Source organism: Heterocephalus glaber, unplaced genomic scaffold (assembly GCF_053883595.1).
Source record: "Heterocephalus glaber isolate CG9 unplaced genomic scaffold, H.glaber_assembly_v1.0 deba00001613, whole genome shotgun sequence".
NCBI lineage: Eukaryota > Metazoa > Chordata > Mammalia > Rodentia > Bathyergidae > Heterocephalus > Heterocephalus glaber.
In genome coordinates this window covers 4,948,682-4,960,817 of record NW_028258384.1, presented here as the reverse complement: position 1 = coordinate 4,960,817, position 12,136 = coordinate 4,948,682, and the positions used below count along the sequence as shown (strand labels likewise).

The 12,136-nt window shown below is 33.5% G+C and overlaps 1 protein-coding gene across 4 annotated transcripts in view; it reads left to right on the top strand.

Annotated features, from left to right (window-relative positions):
- Positions 1-12,136, top strand: part of Atrx (ATRX chromatin remodeler) — a 300,168-nt gene that overhangs the window by 90,321 nt on the left and 197,711 nt on the right. The window contains exons 3-7 of one of the 4 annotated variants that reach the window (XM_087196598.1): positions 769-824; positions 2,262-2,314; positions 3,153-3,277; positions 6,072-6,185; positions 10,468-10,577. In XM_087196598.1, the coding sequence (XP_087052724.1) occupies positions 769-824; positions 2,262-2,314; positions 3,153-3,277; positions 6,072-6,185; positions 10,468-10,577 (458 nt within the window). The remainder of the gene's footprint in view (positions 1-768; positions 825-2,261; positions 2,315-3,152; positions 3,278-6,071; positions 6,186-10,467; positions 10,578-12,136) is intronic. The other 3 variants (XM_087196599.1, XM_087196600.1, XM_087196601.1) reach the window with 3 other exon arrangements.

Here is a 12,136-nt window from a genome sequence, read left to right as displayed (position 1 = left end):
CATTGTATATTAATTTCTTGGGTCAGTTTCAGTAATTTGTTGTTAGAAGTTTGTCCATGTAAATTATCTTTTTTTTTTGTACCGGGGATCAAACTCGGGTCCTTGTGCTTGCACAGCAGGCGGCGAAACCACTGAGCTAAATCCCCGGCCCCATGTAAATTATCTTAACTTTTTGATATGCAGTTGTTTATAGTATTCCTTTATTTTGGTAAGGTTGACATTGATGTTTCTTTTCATTTCTGGTTTAATGAGGTAAGTCATCTGTATTTTTTTCTTAGTTTAGCCTAAGGGTTTTTCATGTTTTTATTTTCATTTTGATTTCATTAATTTTTTTCCTATTGTTTTTCTATTCTCTATTTCATTAATTTCTATTCTAGTTTTCACTTTTCTTCTGTTTGCTTTAGGTTTAGTTTGCTCTTATTTTTTCTGTGTTTTGGTGAGATGAAATATAATTTATTAGTCTGTCTTATTTTTGGGAGCCTAGATTTTCTTTATTGGGAATTATCTCAGGAAGTTACAACAGAAAATGTGTTGATACTAATATACTCTTTTAAAAAAATTTAATGCATTATAAGTTGAGTGGGTCAAACAAAAGTATATAGAATATTCTTAAGGATATTGGATATTTTAATATGAGTAATTACCAGTTAATATTAGCAGTATTATCATATTTCGTAGCTTGAAAATAGGTGTGTGCAGATGTAGGTATTGGAGTTCTATTTGATAATACATTGAAGAGATAAATAATGTTATTTATTTCTTTTTTAGATAAAATCAGCAGTTCTGGAAATAACTCTGATATGATGGAAAACAGCAAGGAAGAAGTAAGAATACTTTGAAGTATTTTAAAGACAGTTATTAATTAACAGCCAACTAGAATATGCCATTATATTGCTGCAAGTTGATACATGCTGTGTTCAAGACTATCTTCTTCATATTATTAGCTATTCAGTTTGAGAAGGCATTCATTATTTTTGTTATTGTGCTTTACTTCAGCAGTTTATCTGAAGTCAGAAAGCTGAAGGCTTGCTAGCAGATAGGTATTTAACCGTCATTATGGTGTGCCACTGATGTTTAAGGTAGATGGTGTGGGCATAGCTCCATGATTCTGAGATTTTTCAAAACTTGGTATTCAGGGTTTCCAAAGCTGGGCATGGTGGCATACACCTGTTAATCCCAGTATTCTGGAAAGCTGAGGTAGAAGGATTGCAAGTTTAAGCCTACCCTGGGTAATTTAGCAAGGCCCTTTCTCAAAATAAAGAGCTGAGGAGGTAGCTCAATGTGAAGGCTGTGGGTTCAATTCCCAGTATTGCCCCCCTCCGAAAGAAGTATTGCCATAGCAACCCAACACTGTGGTTTTAGAATTGTTGCCACACTGTGTAAAAAGTGGAATCCATTTTAATATATTGATTATACTGGCAAAATGAAGGTAAATTTAGTGTCTGAAAGCAAGTTATAGAAGTTAGTTTATGCCATATATGAGCATAGAGAAGAATGATGATATGTTTTTAGATCCTTAAAATTGCTTACCTGTGTTGGTAGCTGATTTCTTTTGCACCTTTGTTTTGTCTTTGTTGAATGCAGCAAGGGTCATGGTGTAGCAATACATCCCCTCCCACCCACCAAGCATGCAGCAGCAATGATTTAAAAAGACAGAGGTCTCTGGGGATTTAGCTCAATGGAAGAATACTTTCCTAGCATGCATGCTTCCCTGGGTTTGATCTGCAGCACTACAAAAAAGAAAAAAACCCACAAATTGGGCCTGGGGTTGTAGTTCAGTGGAAGAGAGCATGCTAGAGGCATTGGGTTCAATCCAAGAAAAAAAGAAAGAATAAAAAGAAAAAGGAGTAATCTTAAGGAAACCTAACACTAAACATGAGAATTAGTTTTTAAAAGGGGTGCTAGGATTGAACCCTGGGGCTTTGCACAGATTTTTTTTTCTATAATAGGGATTGAACCCAGGGCCTTCCTGCTGAGCTACATTCCCATCCCTTTTAAAATAGTCTTTATCTTGAAATATCGTCTTGCTAAATTGCCCAGCTATGCTTGAACTTGAGATCCTTTTGCCTCATCCTACTGGAGTGCTGGTATTAAGAGTTGTGCCCTACCATGTCCCACTGTGCAGTTTTTTTGAAGTTCCTTTTAGAGAAACAGTTGAGGCATATCACTGTATCAAAGGTCTTATTATAGGAAAATGGTTAATTGTAGGGATGTTGCTTTGAGAGTTTTACTCACCTTTGTATTTTTTTCCTCATATTTAGGGAACTAGCTTTTCAGAAAAATCTAAATCTTCAGGATCATCACGATCAAAGAGGTTGGTTGATATTGAATGATAAAAATGTTAAATTCCTTTTTTGATTTATTTTTTCTTACTAAAAGCATCTGCTTTCTGAACTTACTTCAAGCACCATTGTTCTAAGTAAACTATTTTATACAAACATATAGAAATGAACAGTATAGTGTAATAGATGTCCTTGTATCACTGGTTTCAATAATAATTCATTACAACTTTGAATTACAAAAGAATTTTAGAGGACTTATGTTTCAGTGGTCTTGCAATGAGTAGTTCATTTCTTCAGATAATATATGTGCTTAAAAGAGAAATGGAGAAATATTGAATGTCTCAGATAACATGGGTTTTTAAAGGTTATGGGAAATTGTCTCGGATGAGGAGTAGATGGCCAGAATATTTTTATGTTACATGTATATCCAAGACTGATAGAAAATATTTTTTGTTGTAAATTGTCAAATAATGCATCAAAAGTGAAACTATTTTCAAGTACACTTAATGGCCAATATACTGTGAATTATAGTTCTTACCAAAAGTTTGCAGCTTAGTCTTTTGGACACTTGTTGCTTTTAAGCAGTGAAGGTGTCTCTTACTAAACACAGCTCACTTGTTATTATTTAATCTCTAAGTTAATGAGAACACCTTTTAAGATCCCCTTTGTAGATTTGTCAGAATGCACATGCTACCCTAGATCTACTGTATTATAACCTTCAGTGATATGAGATACATGGTCCCCTAAGTGCATCTGATGTACATTCCTGCTTGTGAGCCACTGCTAAATCTAAACATGTGATTTATATTTTTGGAGTATTATCTAATGGTCTGAAATGTCCATAATTGTAATGAGTTAATTCTTTCTTAGGAAACCTTCAATTGTAACAAAGTATATCGAATCTGATGATGAAAAACTTTTGGATGAAATGGCAAATGAAGATGCTTCTAATGAAAATTCAGAAAATGATATTACTATGCAAAGCTTGCCAAAAGGTAATGTATATTAACTTTAATATGAAACTAAAGTTGAGATGTATTTTAAAATATCACTTATAAAATCAGAGCTTGATAACTGTTAGCTGTGTGCAAAGGACCAACATTGGCATGATAATGGTCTGTAAATGTGTTAGTATGATATTGATACATGTGTTATTGAGGCTAAACATTTGGAATGTTCAATTAGTTTGGAAAGAACAGAATCCAATATTCTTTCTTTCCATTAGTTTTTTTTAAAAAATGGACTTTAGTTTCTAAATTACACTCGAATGTGAAAGTAGGTTTAAAATTTAATATATGAGATTTTGATTCAGTTAATGTGCTTGCTTTATGTAAAAATAATGATTTTCTGAAAACTAAGAAAAATGGACAATCTAGTTTAGTCTTACTGCATTCTTTTTTTTTTCTTTCTTTTATGGTGCTGTGGAGTAAACCTAGAGCCCTCATGCACATTTGGCAAGTGCTTCTCCATGCCCTATTCTATTGCATTGTTAAATTCTCTAAGGCTAAAAGCCAAACTTAACTATGATTTAGGTGTATTTTTGAAGTTTTAAAAACCATATCATATACCTCTCAAATATTGCAGTTCTGATTTTAAAACTCCATTAAGTAAATTGAGGGAAAAGGTCCAATAAAATTCTTGAAGTCAGTCTTCATATCTCAAATCTAATAGGAGTGTGATTGATGAGATAGTGACAATGGGCTTTGTAATATCATGGTATTTCAAAGAGTCAAAATTTTAGGTTTTTTATTTTCGTTGTTAAGTGATATATTCTAGTTTCAGCAGATTTTCTGAATTTATTCTTAGAGGCTGATCTTTTACAACACTGTTTATTAAATCCTATTCCCTGTCTATGTTTTTGTGACATATTTTAAAAATTGTGGATTATTAAAGAATAGGGTGGTTGAAGGAATTGGACTTTGCTTAACTAGGATAAATTAGCTACAAAATGAAACAAGGAAAAGAAATGATGGGAAGAAATGAGATAGAAGGAGAATCAATGAAGCTGGGCATGGTGGCACACGCCTGTAATCCTAGCACTCAGGAAGCTAAGGCAGGAGGATCGCCACAAGATTGAGGCCAGCCTGGGCTACATAGCCAGACCCTGTCTGAAAAAAACAAACAAGGAGATGGGCCTACCATGTACTTGAATTTGCAGATCATTTTTGACAATTTTATGTAATGATTTTGATGGCCAAGAGCAGAAACAACTAACATGGGAGTCTGAATCCCAAAATCAGTAACCAACTTCAGATTTTTATGTTCTTAGTATATGTCACTGGGAGGGTATATGATATAAGAAGTAGGAATTCAAACTTTTAATGGTACTATGGAAGAAAGTCAGTGTATAATATTACCAAACTGAGCTAAGCTTAATTCTCTCATAATAAAACAAAAATATACCTGTTTCATATGGTGAAATCTTGGTGGCTATTATTATTGTTACAATACTATATTGAGTATTTTTTTTATATTGAGTATTATACACACCAGATTCTTGAAGAATTAACTCCTCTAAACCTCAGAACAATGTGGTAAGGTTGTCATTGTTTCTACTTTATGAGATGAAAAAACAAATTCAGAGCTCAAGGAATTTTTTTCAGCTTTAAATTTTAAAAGCTTTCAATTGCAACTAGTGGCTGTTCTTTCCACTCTGCTACTTTCATTTAGAGAAGAATAATAAGGAAGGAAGAGCTCAGTTATTGTTTTGGTTAATTTTAAATATTGAACTCTTTTCAAATGCTGGGGATTTTCTGACACTATGTACATGAAATGATTATTTTAAATAGCATTTTTGGAAGTTGGGAGTTACTTAAATTTTCTAGTCTGTAAAATCTCAATCTTTTACATCTACCCTGCTCTTTTTTAGAGATGCAGGTATTAATCTAACAACTAGATGCTCCATATCTGTAATCTTCCTGTTGAATAACATAGGCCCTGTGTCAGTGGGAGCCTGACAACTACCTGCTTTTACTTTAATTATTGCCAGTAATGGCTAGTTACTAAGTCCAGCAATGTAGTAAACATTTAGATCTGGACCTTTTAAAAAAAATGTCATCAAGAGAATGTAGTGGAAACCTAAATTGTTAGCTTTCTCCGCAATCTACATTTATAGTTAAGAAAGAACATTCTTTCTAAAATATTTCAGTCCGTACTAACAAATGATCTCATTCTATAATTCATTCTTAGGGCACTTCAGCTTGGTGTCTTCAAGTAATCTTCAGTTTAAAACTCTTTAAGGACTTTGCAGAATAGTGAAGCTTTGGTGTAGTATTTAGTAAATGCTATAGAACAGATACAGCAGTAATTGAACTTCATCATCCCTTTCCCCCACTTCTTCCCCAATGTGAAACAAGACCTTACTTTTTTTTTCTGATTTAGAATATGAGAATAGAATTTTTTTCCCCTTCTCTGGACCACTTATTTTACAATCTCTTTATTGAACTTACTATGAATGTTCATAATCATAATAGCTTTTGTGGTAGGCACTATAAAAATTGAGAATGGGGCTGAGGCTTTCTATTTGATTCACACATTCTGTTTTAACCAGTTCATAATATCTCCAACCCCGTTTTTATGAACTACATCCAACAAATAATCTGACTGTTTACACCTGGCCCTTTTACTACTACCCTGTTTTATTTACACTTGTGAGGTCCTTATACAAGTATTTAAAGTTTGAAAGAAGCAAACTATGTACCAGCAATGTTGGCTTTATCTGAACTGAAGTCTTGTACTTCACTTGCACATTTAATATGTGTAATGGTTTTTTAAATGAAATCATTCTAGGTACAGTGATTGTACAACCAGAGCCAGTGCTGAATGAAGACAAAGATGATTTTAAAGGGCCTGAATTTAGAAGCAGAAGTAAAATGAAAACTGAAAATCTCAAAAAACGCGGAGGTAAATACAAGTGAAAATGAAACATGAGTTTAAATTGCTGTTTATGACCATATTAGAAAATCTGATGTGCTTACTAAAAATACCTCCACTTTTCTGCCCATTGTTTATCAAAAGCACTACTTAAAAATAACTTCTGTTTCTCTTTGAGCTCTGAAGCCGAAAAGTTTAAACACCACTAATCAAAACACCTTTGCCTTCAGTGGCTATTATGTTATCTCAAGAAGTTTATCATTTCCTTCCAGATATTAGATCTGTAGTACCTATTTGTCAGAATACCATGTGTTTCCCCTTACCGGAAGGAATTTCAAATTTGTGCCAAATCTCGCCTGTGGCCTCCAGGTAACATCATACATATTCAGAATATTGGTACATACAGTGTTAGACACTTGAAGTAGGTCTTGCCTGGGGTACTTATTAAACATGCAAATCCCTTGACTGTACTCCCAACAAATTAGAATGAGGTGAGGTTGAGAATGTGCTCCATTTAGTTATTAATGTACACTAAAGTTTCAGATCTATTGATGAAATGGGGATGAGTAAAAAAGAAAAGGGAGGTAGAGCCAATAAACCCTCTTCCTTCTGCCTGAGCCACGTCTCCCTTTGTGTATCTGCCCTCCGTTAGGTATACAGCCAGATTGGCCAATCATCTGTAGAAATTTAGTATCAGAATTTATTTAGGAATTTATGAGTGTGGAGTATGTATGTGTTACACTTGTTTGGGTGTGATTTTTGAATAATACCTGTATATACTTTTTGGGCAGAATAACAGAGCCAGAATCCATAATTATAAAAGGAATGAATCTCCAAAAGATAGAACATGACCCTAAATTTTTAAATAGAAGTATAATGACAGTTTGTCCCTTTAATATTGATCATATATAACCAGAATTATAGTGAACGTCTTCCATTGGTGAAATTGTGTATAGATTTTATTCCAGTGCTATGATTATCTTGATAGAATTAGTAAAATATATCTGTACATATAAATATCAGTTTTTCGGGTAAATAATTTCTTAGGTTGCCAGTGAAAATCAAAGAAATGTTGTTTAGTCTCTTGACCACAAGGGGGTGTTTAGCCTCTTAAGGATAAGGATGACTTTCTGAGAATGTAGTTCACAGTAGGGAAACTGCCATTCAGCATCACAGCTCACCAAAGCTAAGGTACTGCGCATTCTTGAAACTTGAAAGAATCAGCAAGTAGAAGGTGATCCTGCTGTTAAGGATCAGTAACAAGTCTTTCCTCTGATTATGAGTTCTCTAATGAAGACAATTTTGTATATTGCTGCATTGTATTAAAATTTGTCTAAATGGTGATTTTTTGGGAAGAGACTCTAGAGCAGTCAGTGTCTGAAATATAGATAGGTCCAGAAAGCATAATTAAAAAAGAACCACTGTTGTTGGAAAGGGCATTCCTAGTGCCACTTTGATATTTTGCTGGTATTTGTTCTCAGCTGATATGTTTCTGGAACATTTTATTAAGTGTTCTGTATAAGAATGTTTATATCATGATTAAGTAGCACTGACTTTTTTTGTTTTATTTTGTCTTAATTATTTGCTACAGTGTACTCTGTCAGAAATCACAGAAAATTAAATTCTAGGTTTATTTTCATAAACATGTATGAATAAACTATGATTTGAGGTACTGAATTGCTTTAGTTAGTATGTAAACTTTTCAGTAAAATTAGTTCAAAAATTGATGCCTAATTTAGAAAACTATTAAGAATGTGAACTGTACATATAAAACAATCATTGATTTGGAAAAAAATTATAGTACAGTGACATAGCTAAAGTGACCATTTTACAAACCATGGTTTTTAACATATCATAGCTTGTTTTGACATACTTTCCCCAGTTTGTTAAAAAATGTGTTACACTTAGTTTTTCTACATGACAAACTAATTTTGTTCTTTTTAAAACCACTAAAATTTATTGAGCTCAGAAATGAAAATGCATCTTTTCCATTTACACAACTGTAATCTTTAAGATATTTTTCATAACTAAATATAAAAATTGAAACATACGTTTACAGAAACAAGTACATAAGGTAACATTTCAACATTTTACCATATTTGCTTTAGATCTCACTTAACTAAAATATTGGTTCAGTCCTACTCTCATCCATTTTCCCTTCTTCCCACCCCACAGGTAATGATTATCTTAAAGTTTTATGCATGTGCATGTGTATGCATGTTTTTCTATGTTTTCTATTTATGTATTTACTCAAAAGCCTTATTCATTTTGAGAATATTAAAAATAATATGCTGTATATATCCTTTGGGAACATTTCTCATTGAGCATTGTTTCTCAGATATGTCCATGTTAGTAAATGTACATGGAGTTTATTTTTCACTGATCTATAGGATTCTGATATAGCATGATTAAACCCCCTATTTATTTTCAAAATATGAAATTATTTCTGATTTTTAATTTTTTGATTAGTACTGCAGTGAATATCCTCATATAAAATTTTTTTCCATATGTGGGAGAAATTCTTCAGAGAATCTCCTAGTTGTAAAAATTTCTTGAGTGATACATACACAAAAGCACATAGAAAATAATTGTAGGTTTCCTTTTTTTTTTTTTTTCCTTCGGTACCAGGGATTGAACTCAGGACCTTGCGCTTGTGAGGCAGGCATGGTGCCAGTGAGCTAAATCCCTGGCCCCTTGTAGGTTTCCTTTTATCTTGTTTATCTAAATGAAATCATGTGAAATAAAAAAGTACATTGTATATATTTTTTTCTGAAGTAATGGAATATCTGAATACCCAAGGTCAAAATACCAATATAGGACAATGTGATTTCAGATAAAATATTAACAATATATATAGTGAGTCTTCAGATTTTCTCTTCTGAAAATGTATGATAGTGTCCTTACGCTTTAAATTTTTTTCTTGTACAAATAAAGATACTGAAAATAATAATTGGGTCTATGGTGCTCTGGACCTTCAAAACTAACAAAAAACACCAAATAGAAAATTAAAAGGTGAGATATATGGTGATTGGTTTTTTATTTAGGGATAGAGGCAGAGATTGTTCTTGCTTTTTGTTCTTTTTTGGGGGTGGGGGTTGTTGTTGCCTTTTTATTTGTAAATGCAGGCATTTTCACTGGCCTCTTTTGCGTCATAATCTGTTACTTTATTTAGATTAAGGTCTTGGTTGCAGAGTAAGATCATTTAAAAAAAAAAGATTTCGATTCAGGCTTTTAGAGGTGGTAATGGCTGGCTGTTATTTCCTTTTTGAGATGGAGTCTCATTGTATTGCCCAAGCTGGCTTCAAACTCCTGGGCTCAGGTGGTCCTCCTGTCTCAGCCTCCCTAGTGGCTAGGACTACAGGCATATGTCTGTGTTTTTAAAAAGATTCTTTAGATGATTCTCATGTTCAGCTCAGATTGTGAGGCTCTGCCTTAGCAGAACTAAGGACAAGAGTTAGGCAAAAGAGATTTCCTCTCATTCTCTCTTCATCAGGTTATCTTCAACTCATTTTCCTACAGATATTAGACAGAATGGAGGTCTGTCCTTCTCAGCCATTCTGATGTGTTGCTCAGACAGATGTCCTAACAGTGTCTTATTTGCAAACAGTAGACATTGTTGATATGGAGGAATAATGGAATAGACATAGAAGGAAGGCAGGTGATTATGGATAATGTTGAAATAAATCTTAAGAAGCAAATTGATAGTATAAAATTATCAAATTTTCATGTACCATATTGATAGGATTTGTGTAGACAATTCCAGTTAGAAAATAAAAACTTTCATGACATGCCTAACTTAAATATAAGATTGAAAAAGAGTGTTTCATGTGTCACTTCTCCATTCCATAAGAACTATTAATGCATTTTTTTAACAAAGCAATGAGTATATGAAAAACACCTTTTTTGAAGCAAAACATTTATTGGTACATTTTAGATATACATAGTGATAACATTCATCATAAGGAATTTGTACCTGTAGATGATATATCTTGCTTCTTTTGAAGAAGAACTCTTGAAATTTATTTTTAGAACTTATTTATGTGATGTCTTTATTGGTATGTCAAGTTGTAAAAAATGAGGTTTACACCTGTGGAAGGAAAGTAGTTAAAATTTGTAGCTTAGAATTTGCCAATTGTTACATTTTTTAAGAAAGTCATTAAAATTAACCTTTTTAACCTGTGTACAAAATGTCACCCCCCCCCCCAAGGATTATGAGGTATTTTATTTCTAATAGAAAGACTGCAAAATGCTAAGGTAAATCTTTTTTTCTGTACATGTAAATGTGTGCATAATGGTTACTCCTTTCTCCTAGAAGATGGGCTTCATGGAATTGTGAGCTGCACAGCTTGTGGACAACAGGTCAATCATTTTCAAAAAGATTCAATTTATAGACACCCCTCACTGCAAGTTCTTATTTGTAAGGTATGTAATCTATTGATGAGGTCTCTACCTTTGAAGGGCTTACATTGTCCTGGGGAACACAGATATATAAAAGGCCCTGAAAATGCTCTTACAGTGGAGATACTATAACACTGTGCAGGGCTGGGGATGGATAGTTCAGCAGCACAGCGCAAGGCAAGCTGCCTGGCAAGTGCAAGGTCCTGAGTTCAATCCCTGTACGGGGGTGGGGGAGATGGATAAATAAATAAAAGCACTGTAATACTGTGTCGTTAGGATCTGGATTGGGATGGCTTTCTAGTGGGGATGATCTAAGCTCATTTTTGAAATGTGAATAAGAATTAGCGTGATGCAGTGGGATTGGTGTAGCATGTTCTAGGCAGAGGTAACATAGTAATTAACGGTAGAGGCGAGCTGAATGAGAGCCATGCATGCATGTGAGCATTCATGTGTTTTATAACCTTCCCTCTTATGTACCCTACTTTTGTAAATCACATGTGGAACAGGGTTATGATATAATAGAATTAAAAATGCTTTGTGTATGTTGATTGTAGTTTTAATAGTCTGTGCATAATTTTTTATTAGCACCCTGGAATTAATTTAAAATAATTATAATATCAAATTTATGGGCTCCCCAGCTCATGTTAGTGCTAAGATCAATCCCAAGTTAGTGTGTTTCCCAATTAAAAAAACCCTGCCTTTGTAATGCAGGGTCAGACTGTATTTTCCTTGAAGTTCTACCTTGAGATCTTTTCTATCATGAATCTCTCATAGATTTCTCATAGATTTTGACCTGCTTGGATGTACTAAACTTTATTCTATCCTTTGGAAACTTGTTTATCTCCTTTCTTGAATTCAGTTTAGCCAGTGGCCTAACCTATGTTTTGTAGTGTCTAACTGGAAAAAAAAAAGTTGTTTTTTTTTTTTTGGTTGTTGTTGTTGTTCTTTTTTGTTTTTTTTTGAGACCAGGTCTGGCTATGTAGTTCATGCTGACTTTGAACTCTTGGCGATCGTCCTGCCTCAGCCTCTTGAGTGCTGGGACTACAGATTTGCTCCACTACGCCCAGCTAATTTTAAATTTAGACATCCGAATCTTCATATATGTTCATATAGAGACATATATATACATATATATAGATATATGTATATATATGTATATGTCTATAGACACATCTATGTATGTCTATATATGTCTATATATCTATATATCTATATATACACATGTATATACACACATCTATATATGTCTACACACACACACACACACACACACACACACACACACACACACGCACACACGATTGCTTTTTTCCAAGGGCTAGTCTGTTGAGAGTATCCCATTTCAGTAATCAGTAGTTTTCATTGGTGGTCATGGAACCTTCTTTTTTTGCAGTCTCATTAGAAAGGAATTTGAAGTCTGTCAAATTTAGATTTCAACAACAGCTTTGCCTCTTAACTAGTTGAATGATATTAGATTTATTTGCATATTAAGGAAGCTTAGCTTTTCCCCTCATAATGCCTCCTACCTTGCATGATAGCTATTTTGAGATTTAAAGACTAAATGTACATTTTATCTGTACACA